We start from the raw sequence: 14,718 nt of genomic DNA, 5'->3' as shown, positions 1-14,718 counted from the left end.
TTAGAGAATGGTTTAAACCGATCCTTTTCCATTGGATGAAATGCCCTCTGGTTTGTTGCTCTTCATGTGAGAGGTGATGATAGTGTGTCTAAAACAAGAAAGGTTTAAATCAAATTCTAATATCATACAGGGAAACAAATTTGAATTCTATTATGAAAGATGGAGGATTACATGGAAGATATATAGGAATCTAGACCACAATTGTACACTAACAGAAGGTATTCTCCTTTGGAATATAGAGATCTAAAGAAGGAAAATATTTTAAAATAGTGAAAAGAATGGTCTTCTAACTATACCAGTTAGAATTTTAATGCCAGAAAACTGAAATTGATATCCTATAAAATGAAAAGTCAATCACCAACATGCTGAAAATTGAAATCCAGAAGCTTGAGTGAGTGCAAAACTTTACACTGATATCGTTAGAAGCTTGGAATCATCTAAAGATAGTGTGCATAGCTGATTAACCAAAAGCCACCCATGTCAGAGCAAAAGAACTTTGTGTGTGCATAGTTTGGAATAAGTTATAGATTGAAAACTCCATAAAGCTATTGTATATAAAAGGTACCATCACTTGTGGCCTTGAATAATAACATGTAAATACAACAACAAAAAAGCTAAAAAAACTGTCAACTATCAAGGAGTTCACGTGATAAGAAGGTTTATTGAAAGGTGCCATGGGTAACATGCGAAGAGAATAATCATCATTTTTCAGAGGTTCTGATGGTTCTAGGTACAATTTGTGGTCTAGTTTTCATCTGTACAAGCCTCTAACTTCAGAACCACCAACCTAAAGTGAGTGAGAACAAGGTGGGGAGAAGGTTGTGTTGGTAAATTTTGGAAAAGTGGGATTGATACATGAAGATGTTGCATACAGCTTCATCAGCAACAAATTCCTATCAGCCACTGCCTTCAACTTGCAGAAGCCATCATTGAGGTCTGCTGATGGAGGGTAGCTAAAGCATTATCCTATCAAAATATTTAAAGGTAACGGGCAAGAAAAAATAATAGCAACTATTCGTTCAAGCCTTCTGAAATGCACGGGAAGAAACCCCATGCAGAAGCCTGACAAACCCCAAGAAACTAAGCTTCCCATCTGAGTGCCTTATCCAATCTTGAAGTACTACATGAACAGGTACTGATGGACTAAGCCCAAGTTCCTGAAATATGTCAAACATGAAGAGTTTAATATACATGTGATGAAGGATTATATCAAATGAAACTGATCAAGAATCTCATTTGAGGTATCTGTCATGTTGATGAATGAAGAAGACAATTAAACACATGCAGATACTAAGTTCTAGGGATAAGTTAATCGGGGTCCCAAATTGAAAGACAGTAAGAGATACGCTAGCACCTTAGGCATTGCAGCACATTTAATCATTTGAAAAACATATTGGTATTAGACACCATGGGATGTGAAATTACCGAAGCAAGTTCCTCAATCATAATTGGTCTATTTCCTTCCTTTTCAAAAAGCTCATAGGCTCGCCTTGCATGCTGCTCCCAGCTCTCCATTCCCTCTAGTTGGTGCATACTTATAGCGGCAGCACAAAATTCCTCAAAATCTAGTTTCCTATATTGGATAGAACTAACCTGCAACAAGGATAACAAATTAACTTTTCAGTGAACCTGATTTGTTAAAACAGTCAATGAGGAATGACTGACAATCCCTCAAACTTACCATATTCACGTAATCTAAGACCCTTGAATCCTTTGAAGCATCTGTGGAGCTCCTCAGAACAGCCTGCCAAAATAACCGTTAATGCCTCAAAGAAATTTGGAAAAGGGACAATAGATTTTAACTTCAGATATGTGCTGACCGTCTTAAAGTTCTGCATAGAGATTAATCCACTCTTGTTTGGTCCTAACAGAGTAAATTGATCTTTGAGATAAGCTAGCTGAGCTACTGTTAATGTCTTTGCAAGAGCCTGACAAATTGACAATTTTAAACAATAAATATCACGTTTCTAAGACAAATTGCAAACTGTTACTTCAAGAAACATGAAATAATTTATTAAACATGCAAATGATGACAGGCAAGTTCTCAAAAACTCTCTCTCAACCGGTCATTTAATTAACTTATCATTAATTGATCGGTGCAGAGATTTCTATGATTCCTCAGCCAGTCATTTAATTAACTTACCATTAATTGATCAGTGCAGAGATTTCTATGATTCCTCAGCTAGTCATTTAATTAAGATTTAAACCCTCGGATGGTCCTCATATTTACGTGGGAATCTCAGTTGGGTCCTCATATTTGAAACTGTCTCAATTGGATTATAATATTTGTAAAATTGAACAAATTTTACCCTATCCGTTAGGTTGTCCTAAACGGCGTTAAAGTCCGCTGATGTGGTGATACTGATATGTGTGATCTTATTACGTGGAAATAAATTTTAAATAATGACGTGGAATTTGATAACTTTTACTACACCTCATCATCCTCTCCACAAAACACCTAATTTCATAACCCTTGCCGCCATGCCGCAACTTTGTCGTTGTGCTGCAACTGTGCCGCCACCATCATGCCGCAAGGACGTCGCGTAACCCTAATTTGTTCTCCTTCATCAACGCATTATCTTCTTCACAGTACATACAACGCCTACCTTGCCTCAGACAACAGCCGCCATCAACAGCTCAAGACTTCACGCCACCACCCAATTTTCTCCATCGCATTAGACCATCACCGGAACACCAACGACGCCTCCATGGTTGCCACGATTCGCAAATCTCCATGAACGCATCCATAATCTCTGCGAGCCAAATCGCAAGACTCTTCCATGGCATTCTCCAGAATCGTGCGGCCCACGCTCACGGCAAGTCACCATTTTCGCAACTCGAAGCCACCAGAAACCAACCTAGAATCGTGCTCTCTCCACCATCAACACAGACCTACAATCAGAAAAACCCCAATCGCAAATCGCCGCGACCATGCACCGCTATCACTGTGTTCGTCTCCTTCATCTCCACTATCGCACATACCGACACAGCAAAACCCAATATCGTTTTCCCCAATTCTCTTGCGAACCCTACGTAGTCATCTCATCACCACCGCAGCACCGTGACCACCAAGCCTCCACCTTCGCATCCTGATAGAAAATTCCCTGCAAAATCTATTCATCAAGCTTTCCTAATTTACACCATGAGTTTGATTCACCTGTATCATCTATGGAATTGTAAAAAGAGAAGAACAATCATGAATCTCCACGGCGCAGTAGGGGAGAAGAGGCGAAACCCTATCCTCGCATGCGTGACGGTGCAACAGTAGAAGCCCCTTTCCCCCAATCTGAAACCCTAATTTTGGGTAGGGAAGGGGCTGACACATGTGATCATTTTTTAATTTAAATAAAAATTCCACCTAATTAAATAATGCACATCAGCATAAACACGTCATCACAATTTAACACCGTTTAAGACAACTTAACAGATAAGGTAAAATCTGTTCAATTTTACAAATATTATGAACCAATTGAGACAGTTTCAAATATGAGGACCCAACTGAGATTTTCACATAAATATGAGGATCATCCGAGGGTTTAAACCTTTAATTAACTTACCATTATAAGGGGAAATCTAACTAGAATATAACTAGAATATTGATATAAATATAGCTATCTAGATTCCATAGTACAATATAAGGGGGAAATAAACTAGAATGCCGATACAAATAGAATGGCTAAAATAGAGAAATGCATGGGAGGTTAGTTGTGATCGCAAAACAGTTATGAAATTCAAAAGTTTTACATTGCTATATATTCAGCCATACTCTAGGGTAGTGAATGCTGGGCTTTAAAGGGATAAAAAAACGGAAAGGTAGGACGATAGAAGAAGTAGAAAAGAGAAACATAAGATGGTTTTTAGGGAATTATTTTAGGAGAGATTGGTGTCATACCTGTCAACAGAATGAATGGCAAAAGATTTGCAATTGTATATTTATTTGTAACGGTTATTCTGTTAATTAGGATAATTAACTGTAGTTAATGTATATATTGCAGTTTAGCTTATTTAGTGGGCTGAAAATCAGCTTGACTGATTGTAATCATGTGTGTTTATATGAAAATTCTCCAGGAGACAATTTTTTGGCTCAGTCTTCTCTCAGTTTAACATGGTATCAGTCTAGGTTACGATCCCAAAACCTAGTTTGTGTTTTCCAGCCTCGTCCTAGATTCACGATTCTTCTTGGGTTTTTTTTCTCGTTTCCTATTTTCCTAGCTCCATGGCTTCCGAAAAATATGATGTCTTATTTGTTCGCCTTAATGAGAAAAACTACTCAGCTTGGGCATTCCAATTCCAAATCTTTGTCACCAGAAAAGATTTGTGGGATCATGTTGATGGCAGCACTACTGCCCCTAACAAAGACCAAGATACGGTTGCTCATGCCAAATGGGTAGTCAAAGATGCTCAAGTCATGGCCTGGATCCTTGGTTCCGTTGATTCGAATATTGTCCTGAATCCTTGCCCTTACAAGACTGCAGCTACAATGTGGTCTTACCTGAAGAAAATTTATAGTCAAAATAATGCAGCTCGCCGATTCCAGCTTGAGCACAACATTGCTATATTTAAACAGGATAGTCTCTCTATCTCTGATTTTTACTCTCAATTCATGAATCTTTGGGCTGAATACACTAATATAGTTTATGCAAACTTGCCTTCTGAAGGTCTAAGTTCCGTCCAAACAATTCATGATATTACTAAACGTGACCAATTTCTTATGAAATTGTGATCTGACTTTGAAGGTATCTGGTCCAATCTCATGCATAGAGATCTTGTCCCATCGTTGGATGCATGTCTCAATGATTTGTTACGTGAAGAACAACGTCTCCTTACACAGTCCATCATTGAAGAACAAAAATTGTCTATTGTTCCAGTAGCATACGCGGCACAAGGGAAGTCACGCCGCCATGACATGAGTACTATTCAATGTTTTAATTGCAAGCGATTTGGCCACTATGCTTCAACCTGTCCAAAAAAATTTTGCAACTACTACAAAAAGGATGGTCATATTATTAAGGAATGCCCAATAAGGCCACCACGACGACTTGCAACAGCTTTTACCACCACACTGATTCTTCTATTCCCAACAGTTCTGCCAATCCAACACCTCTCCATCAAAATGCTACTACTGATGTTCTAACTTTGACCCCTGAAATGGTTCAACAAATGATCATTTTAGCTTTTTCTGCTTTAGGATTCTCAGGTAACTCCTCTTCACCATGGTACTTTGATTCTGGGGCTTCCAACCACATGACCAACAATACTCGATTCCTTACTAATATACAAAAATATTTGGGAAATCTCAAGATACATACTGTTGGTGGAAATCAATTGCCTATAACAGAAACTGGTGATATTTCTTCATTTTTAAAAAATGTCTTTGTTGCTCCTGGTCTCACCAGTAATCTCATTTCTATTGGTCAATTAGTCGACAATGATTGTCGAGTTCAATTCTCACAGTCTGGTTGTCTTATGCAGGATCAACACTCAGGGAAGATAATCGCAAAGGGGCCTAAAGTTGGACGTCTTTTTCCCATCCATTTCTCGTTGTCTCCAAGTCTTTCTTTGCCTTTCGTCTCTTGTAATTCTGCTATTGTTGATCACCAAGTGTGGCATAAGCGCCTTGGGCATCCCAACTCAAATGTACTCCATGACATGCTCAAATCTGGTTTTCTTGTAAATAAACACACTCCATCTCTTAATAATATTCATTTTGATTGCATTCCTTGTAAGCTTGGCAAAAGTAAAACTCTACCTTTTCCAACACATCAGTCGCATGAAACACAATCATTTGATATCATCCATAGTGATGTTTGGAGGGTGGCACCAGTTATGTCTCATGCTCATTACAAATATTTTGTAACTTTTATTGATGATTATAGTTGTCTCACTTGGGTCTATTTTCTGCACTCAAAAGATGAAGTCTTTTCCACTTTCAAATTCTTTTATGCTTATGTTCAGGCCCAATTCTCTTCCAAAATCAAGATTCTTCGTTATGATAGGGGGGGAATACACATTACACTTATTTTTCAGGAATTCTTGCAATCCAATGGCATTTTATCTCAAAGATCATGCCCATCAACCCCCCAACAAAACGGGGTAGCTGAACGGAAAAATCGCCAATTACTAGATGTTGTCCGCACCCTTTTGTTAGAGTCGCATGTGCCCTCACGATTTTGGTGTGAAGCCCTTTCCACTGTTGTTCATCTTATAAATAGATTGCCATCTCCTTCTATAAGTAATGCATCTCCTTTCACTCGATTATTTCGTCACCCACCCGATTACTCCACTCTTCATATCTTCGGTTGTGCATGTTATGTCCATCTTCCTCCACACGAACGCACCAAGCTCACTGCACAATCTGTTGAATGTGCTTTTCTTGGCTATTCTCCTCATCAAAAGAGATTTCTATGTTATGATCCTAACCTTCATCGGATTCGGGTCTCTCGAAATGTCATTTTTCTAGAAAGTGTATATTTTTTTGGAAACCATCATGACTTGTTCCCTTCTCTAATTTTTGTTTTGCCATTGTTTTCTAATTCTTCTGCAGGTCACTCATCATCTAGACCACTATTGACCTATCAAAAGCGAAATACTGTCACTCACCATCACCTACCACAATCACATGGGCCCCTTCAAGATAATTCCTTGGATGCTGATCCAGTACAAGCTCCAGAACCAGAACCAACTCCTTTACGACGCATTTCACGCAATGGTAAGCCCCCAGAAAGGTATATTTGTTCCATGACAGCAACATTATCATCTATTCCTATTCGTTCTTCTTATAAACAGACAATGAAGAATGAATGTTGGCAAAAAGCTATTGAAAGCGAACTTCTCGCCTTGGAAGAAAATCAGACATGGGATATAGTGCCATGTCCTCCATCTGTTAAACCCTTAGGCAGCAAGTTTGTGTTCTCTATAAAGCTGCGTTCGGATGGCTCCATAGACCGTTACAAGGCACGACTAGTTGTGCTTGGAAATAAGCAATAGTCTGGCCTAGACTATGACGAGACTTTTGCTCCAGTTGCCAAGATGACCACTGTGCGCACTATCCTTGCTCTTGCTGCATCCAAATCTTGGCCATTACATCAAATGGATGTCAAAAATGCATTCCTCCCTGGTGACCTTAAGGAGGAAGTTTACATCACACTTCCTAGTGGTATGTCGACCCTCTCCCCGAATACTGTTTGCAAATTGAAACGCTCTTTATATGGATTGAACCAGGTCCCAAGAGTATGGTTTGAAAAGTTTCGCTCCACTCTTCTTGGTTTTTCTTTCAATCAAAGTCAGTATGATCCATCACTTTTCCTTCAACGGACTCCTAAAGGCATCGTCGTACTTCTTGTTTATGTGGATGACATTGTGGTCATTGGTTCTGATCAAGATGTTATTTCTAGAATCAAACAAATGCTGCATTCAAATTTTCACATGAAAGAGTTAGGCTATCTCAATTATTTCTTGGGTTTAGAGGTGCATTACCATCCTGAAGGCATTTTCGTAAACCAGCATAAATATATTCAAGATTTGGTCCAGCTAGCGGGACTCACCAATGCTACCCATGTTTGACACTCCAATGGAAGTTAATGTTAAATATAGGCGACACGAAGGAGAGCTTCTTAACGATACCACTCAATATCGGAAACTAGTTGGTAGTCTCATCTATGTGACCATCACACGCCCTGATATTTCTTTTGTTGTACACATTGTTAGTAAGTTCATGCAATCTCCACGACACTTTCATTTTTCAGTCGTGCAACGTATCATTAAATATCTCCTTGGCACTTCAAGTCGTGGTTTATTCTTTCCTGGTAATTCATCTCTTCAACTCCAAGCTTATAGTGGCGCTGATTGGGTTGGCTGTCCAGACACTAGGAGATCAACTACTGGCTGGTGTATGTTCCTAGGGAATGCTCCTATTTCATGGAAATGTAGGAAACAAGATTTAGTCTCAAAGTCATCCAATGAAGCAGAATATCGCGCAATGTCTACTGCTTGTTCTAAGATAATATGGCTACGTGGTCTTCTTACAGAGCTTGGATTGTCTCAAGCACAACCAACTCCACTACATGCTGATAACACCTGTGCCATACAGATTGCAGCAAATCCAGTTTACCATGAACGGACGAAACACATCGAGGTCGATTGTCACTCTATCCGAGAAGCGTATGATCGTAGAGTCATCAATCTACCACATGTCTCAACATCCGTTCAAATAGCTGACATTTTCACTAAATCGCTGCCATGCCAGCGTCACAATTTTCTACTTGGCAAATTGATGCTTGTAGATTCACCAGCATCAATTTGAGGGGGGATATCAACAAAATGAATGGCAAAAGATTTGCAATTGTATATTTATTTGTAACGGTTATTCTGTTAATTAGGATAATTAACCGTAGTTAATGTATATATTGCAGTTCAGCTTATTTAGTGGGCTGAAAATCAGCTTGACTGATTGTAATCATGTGTATTTATATGAAAATTCACAAACAATAGTAGACAGTTTTTTGGCTCAATCTTCTCCGAGTTTAACAATACCAATTGAAGAAAATTGGTTAAGTTGGTTTAGACACGTAAAATGAAGGAAACAAGAGACACTAGTGAGAAGAGTAGATTGCACAGATTTTAGTTATGTGAAAAAGAAAAGAGGGGACCAAGGAAACTAGAGGAAGTGGTCAAGAGGAATCTAATGGTAAATAATATCTCTGAAACATTGTACTCTAACCAATTTGAATGTCATCATATGATCTACATACCCACCTCATCTTGATATATGGCTTGATTATTGTGAATGGAAGTTGGAGAATACATGCTAGAACAGTACTGCAGCAGCCATTTTTAGTGTAATAGCATGAATATGGAAAAGTAGGAATTCCATTCGTTGGATAATGGCATGTGATTTTCAATTAGTTATCCAAGCTTTTAAAGATTCAATATTGTTCCTAGGAGATTGCATAATAGATGGCTTAATTGCATGGAGAAGAAAAAAAAAACGCGAGGATTCACGAGCAGATAAAGTTAGGCAATTTTGGTATTGGTTCACAATGCTATAAAAGATGGGACAACCTTCTTTTGTTAATTCTGATATTTTTCAGAGATAGATTTCAATTCCCTTATTACAGATTTTCCCAGTGGATTTTTGTCTAGTCCACCCACCTTTATTTCTCTCCTATATTTTATAGCTTTGGGCGCTACAGATGATTGTTGTTAATTATAGTGTCAAGATAGTTGGGATGGCAATCAACACTGTGACGCTTCAGCACTACTATTATATTGGAAAAAAAAAATCAACTTGTTTGGATAGCTTTTGTGAATGTTCCTACCTAGATCAATGAGACACTAAGTCTCAATATTGAGAAAGGACAAGGGAGAAGAGAGTAGTTTTCAGTGACAGTAGCATCAAATCATTTATTGAAACTTGTTGACTTTTCAAGTAGTTGTAATAAACTAATTTAACATGTGATAATGCATGATTAGATAGTACCATAAAAAACCTGTACAACTAAAAACCCAAAACCATAACAAAAATATCAGTACCACATACCCGTAAAGCAGATTTACGTAAAGAAGATGAGCAAATGTAAGCTTTAACAAGCTTGTGGATTATCATATCCAAAGGTATCCTCATATCATCATGATGATTCACCAGCCATGGATGACCTGTGCATAAAACAATGCTATAAGCATGAGAATCAATGAGATCAAAAAGTAAGAATACTAATACCATACATGCACCACCATGGGAAATGGAAAGACATACTTAGTGCCTGAGCTGCTGTCAACCTTTTACGATAATCCTTGTTCAACAACCTCTTTACAAAATCTTTAGCATCAGCAGATAAAGAAGGCCAAGGAGCCTCATCAAAACTTGGATCTGCCTTGAGTACAGCCCGAAATATACCTGATTCACTCCGAGCCCAAAAGGGACGGCTCCCACATAAAAGAATATAAGCAATGACACCAATGCTCCACATATCTGCTTCTGTCCCGTAAGATCTATGCAAAACTTCTGGAGCTACATAATAAGCACTTCCAACAATATCATTCAACCTCTCATCTGAAAATAATTTCAGATTGTTACCACTAGTTGTTATAATCTCTGTCAATAAAACAACAGAAATATGAAAGCAGAGAATATGCCCGACCTGGCTTCACATAGTCAGACAATCCAAAATCAATGGCCTTCAACGTGGAATTTTCATCCTTAGAAGTGAAAAGAAAATTCTGAAGCATAAACCAATATTCAAGGTTAGAAAAACAGCAGAACAATCTAAAGTGAAGGAATATATACACCCATGTAAAGAAATATTCATGTGCATTTGTTATTTGTTTCATAATTAACATTAACACAAACAGTTGTCGTTCAGAAGTGTTATTAAACTATAAAGAATGAAAATGAAATGAACTCCCGTATATGTCATCCATTCATATTCACTCCATAACTATTATTTCCAGAACTGGAAGTGGCACAAAAAGACTTGCTTCTTCTAAAGTGAAAAGTTACGTTTCAAAACATTATACCTATTGTTGAGACATATGCTAATAGGATACCCAAACTGAGACGAAACTAACATTCGGGGCATCTAAAATATAAATCTATAATGCAATTAATCCCAAAAAACAAGAATACCTAGATGCCTAAGTTTCTCAGCTTACATAAAAGTTAAAGTTAAGAAACTTCATAACTTGCTCACCTCTGGCTTGAGATCACGGTGAACAACACCCTGCAGATGACAAAATGCTACAACACTTAATATTTGGATCATAACTACTCTGGCATCGTTTTCTGGGTACTTTCCACCCCTACATTCGACAATTGAACTTGTAAATGGTTGAATGTTAATGTATGCTATGCAAAGGTAAACTAATTAAATCTCAGCATGTCTCTTTGTATTGACAAACATCATTACCTGGAAAGAATCCTATCTAGCAATTCCCCTCCTTTGCACAACCTGAGTAGCACAAGACACATAAGAATGTAAGCTCTTAATGTCTCAACCCAAATTAACAACTTAAAGCTTCTTGCTTAATAATTTCAACGTTGAAAGGTAAAAAAAAAATTCAAGTTTGTAAACGGGATTCACAACATTGTTAGAAAAATGGTAGTAGTGCAGTATCAACTTACTCCATAACTATAAAAACATTTTCATCATCTTCATAGGCTTCATAGAATTGCACCAGATTCTTATGTCCAGTTAGAGCCCGCAATATCTTCACTTCTCTCCTTACATCCTCTATGGCAATTGCTGTAGTCATCTGCCAATCATACCCACTTGCATAATAAACAAAAGAGCACTCTTTTTCTGTGGTGCATGTAACTAACACAACCAGGGAATTAAACCACACTCAGGAACAAGGAAGCAGCTTCCTCACAATCTTTAATATTTACAAACAAGTGTATTTAGGTTTTGGACAAGTTTCTCTCTAAGGGCTTGCAGGAGAGAAAAGTAGAAAGAAAAAATTACATGAACTTCTCCATCAGTTAAAATTAGCTTAGGTACAAGCTAATTTGCAGAAGCTCTCTTGTACAGATTCTTATTCTACATAGATGAAATTTTGATGAAGTTATTTCATCCATGTTTAGCAAGGTAACATTTTTAATAGCTTTTAGCTTATTTTTATAAGTTCTTCATATCAGTGTTTTTAATAAATTTTGATGAAGTTATTTCATCTATGTTTGGCCAGGTAGTTTTTCTAATAGCTTTTAGCTTATTCTAATAAGTTGTTCATATTAGTGTTTTAAGATAATCTACGTAGATGAACTTATATTTTACCATCTTACTTCTTAAAAAAAAAAAAAAAAAACCAGTCCACTTATACTGTTATTTTTATGCAATACTATTTTTTTTTTCAATACTACGTTATTTAATATATTTATTTTTTCTTGAGAAATGGTAATTATTTCAAGTTATAGTGAAGAATAATCTTTTACACAAATATCACTTGAAATTAACTTATACAAAATTTTGTTAAACAACTAATTTTATGAAACACGTTAGTTTATCTTTTCAACTTTCGGCTAGTTTTTCATCATTCAACTCTTAACTTTAAGCTAATTTTTCCAATTTCAGCCAATATTTTCTCTATTAATTCTTCGTTTGATTTTGTTATCAAGGGTATGACAGCACTGTATATATGTAAATAATGTCACCTTATTTAATCTAGTAATAAGTTTTGGCCAAAACTTATACATAGTAATATAGGTATTTTAGGTGTTCCTCCCATCTATTCATAATTTCCTCTTAATATGCAATACATATAATAAAATATATATTAAGGTGAAACTCCAAATATAATTAGAGGAAAACAGGTTCATTGTTTATATAAGTTTAAGGGTAAATGACCCAACTTAACTCATACAAGAGTGGATTAAATAAAACCCAACTTAATTTAATTGGATCGGGTCGAATTGGGTCATGGAATAACCCGACCCAACCCCATGAACACACTTACATGAGTTTTCTCCAATAAATTTTATTATACAGTCTCAGGATGCTATATGCAGGTATTTCGGTATTTTGGAGGGAAGACGTTAACAAAAGTGAAATATTTTAATTAAATAATAAAATATAATCTATCAACAAATTTATTATCAACTAAATTAACCAATTTCTATACTATAGCAAAATTAAATAACTAACATAAATGAAACGAGTGAAAAAACAATAAAAAAAAAACAAACTGTTTCGATTTAATTCAATCACAGAATTTAATTAACCAAATTTTCAAAAATATCGTCTTACGCCGGAAACTTTTTCAGAATTTGGTATCTGGAGTCGAATTCTAGAAGTTTTCCACTTTCTTTTCAAACAATTAATTAAAAAAGATAAAGAATTTAGAGAAATAAATTAAAAAAAATGTTATTACACTCTCGTTAAACCAAATTCCGGCATGCTATTTAACGTTTCGAATTTAGCTCTACGAAAAAAGTGTATTATTATTATGAAAAATAATTTTGGAAGTTGCATTTGCAGAAATTTCTTTAAAATTATATATATATATAAAGAATTGAAAATATTATTAGTATGAGATGAGACCTTGGATTTCGGAATGACTTTGACGGCAACGTCGATGCCTTTGAGGGGGCCCTTCTTGGGCTTGGCGGAGCAGGTGTAGCCGAAATGGCCGCGGCCCACTTCTTCGCCGAGCTCGTAATGGGCCGAGAACTGTTTGGCGAAGCCGAAGCTCTTATCCAGCCCAATCTCACACTCGCTGCCTTCAGGTATGGAGGCTTCGTTCGGCTTCACGGAGCCGTGGCGCCGAGCGAGGAGAGCGCGAATGTGCTTGGCCGGCGACGGAGGAGGGAAGGGGCGCTTGAAGATCCTCAACGGTGTGGAACTCACGCTACTAGGGTTTGAGTTCGCCGGCGAGTTTTTAAACCAACTCTGCAAAGGGCTCGGGCTGTAGAATGGGAATTTCGAGGGTTTGGGGTTTGTTGATGTCGGAACTTCGCTCGGGAATTCTGGGTTTTCTCTCTCACTCTGCTGGGTCTCGATGGGTTTTCCATGGCAGATTCCCATCAAATTACTTCAACGAACAATGATAGCAAGGAGAAAAAACAAAAATATTTCACCAGAGCGAAATTCGAGATCAGGGAAGTCCCCAATTCAGAGCATTTTGAAGCTCAGATATTACGCAGTAAAAAAAAGTGTTATTTACTGTAAGAGAGAGAAAAGTGGCTGTGTGCAGAATTTCTTCAAAAAATAAAAAAAGAAGTAGAAGCAAAGATTTCAGCAAAGTTCAAAACTTGAGATCAGGGTAGTGTCCAATTCAGAGTCTTTTGAAGCTCAAATATAGATAATTGAGAAAATTCAAAGGTTAAAAGAAAATGAGTTATATACTATAGATATGTAGAGAGAGAAAGCAAGAGAGACAGAGAGAGAGGAACTGAATTTTCTTGTGGGGTTGATGAATAAAACCCAGAAAATATGAATGAGGGAAATTTCTGGAATGAAAAGAAGGGAAAGATTTGGGTAAGAGGATAGGGTTTTTGAGGGATGAGAAGTGGAAATCTGAGAGAATTGAAAGAGAAGTGAAGGTTATTGAGATTGAATAATGGAGAGAATTTAGTGAAAAAAGAAGAAGAAAAAGCAAGGAAAGGAAGAACACTAGGGAGAAAAAGTGAGGGAAAGAAGATGCTTGCTTAGCAGAAGCCTGAAGGAAAAGAAAACCAAGCCTCCTTTTTCTGCTTTTTGTAAGGCTTTTTTTTTTTTTGTTATGTTATTTTATTGTGTATATATGTTAGTGGTACCTTTGGTAAACAGTTCTGTGTAGAAATACACTTTATCAGAGAGTGTATTGTTTCTTGTCTGACAATAATGGTGAGTGGGGTTGTGTTTGGATCCTTCCAGCCTGTCCTTATTGATCCCACAAAAAACTTGTATGTGTTTCTATGCATTTCATATGGGAACTGCCTCACAAGAACAAGTCAAAAAACTCTATCTTTTTTATTACATGTTTGTGATATATTTTTCAAAAATTATAAATTGTTCTTTTTCTTAATATACTCAAGTCTTTCTTTAGAACAAAATCTCATTATGTTATATATTTACATTCATAGTAATACTGTTAGTGTGAATATGGTAAAAGTAATGAAAATAAGAAAGTGGAAAAAATTCAAGCTTTCACTATAGATAAACTTTGAAGTTTGACCTTATTTTATAATTGGCTTTGAAAGGCTGTCTTTTTCTGCTTTATCTATTGTTTTAATTTGTGCATGGTGGG

General features: G+C 36.8%; 1 protein-coding gene across 1 annotated transcript; it reads right to left on the bottom strand.

Annotated features, from left to right (window-relative positions):
• Positions 1–521: 521 nt before the first annotated feature.
• On the bottom strand, positions 522–14,320 carry LOC124833383 (CDPK-related kinase 7-like). Its single transcript, XM_088097833.1, has 11 exons — positions 13,032–14,320; positions 11,120–11,250; positions 10,905–10,946; positions 10,689–10,797; positions 10,140–10,218; positions 9,755–10,051; positions 9,539–9,654; positions 1,821–1,928; positions 1,682–1,744; positions 1,426–1,593; positions 522–1,157 (listed from the first exon to the last, which is right to left on the bottom strand). The coding sequence occupies exons 1-11, from the start codon at positions 13,512–13,514 to the stop codon at positions 1,020–1,022; spliced, it is 1,734 nt and encodes a 577-aa protein (XP_087953959.1). The 5' UTR covers positions 13,515–14,320; the 3' UTR covers positions 522–1,019.
• Positions 14,321–14,718: the final 398 nt, after the last annotated feature.

The sequence above is a fragment of the Vigna umbellata genome, chromosome 8 (assembly GCF_029865625.1).
Source record: "Vigna umbellata cultivar VRB3 chromosome 8, Vumbellata_1.0, whole genome shotgun sequence".
NCBI classification, from domain to species: domain Eukaryota; kingdom Viridiplantae; phylum Streptophyta; class Magnoliopsida; order Fabales; family Fabaceae; genus Vigna; species Vigna umbellata.
The sequence above is the reverse complement of the archived record's forward strand: the minus strand, read 5'-3'. Positions and strand labels throughout refer to the sequence as shown.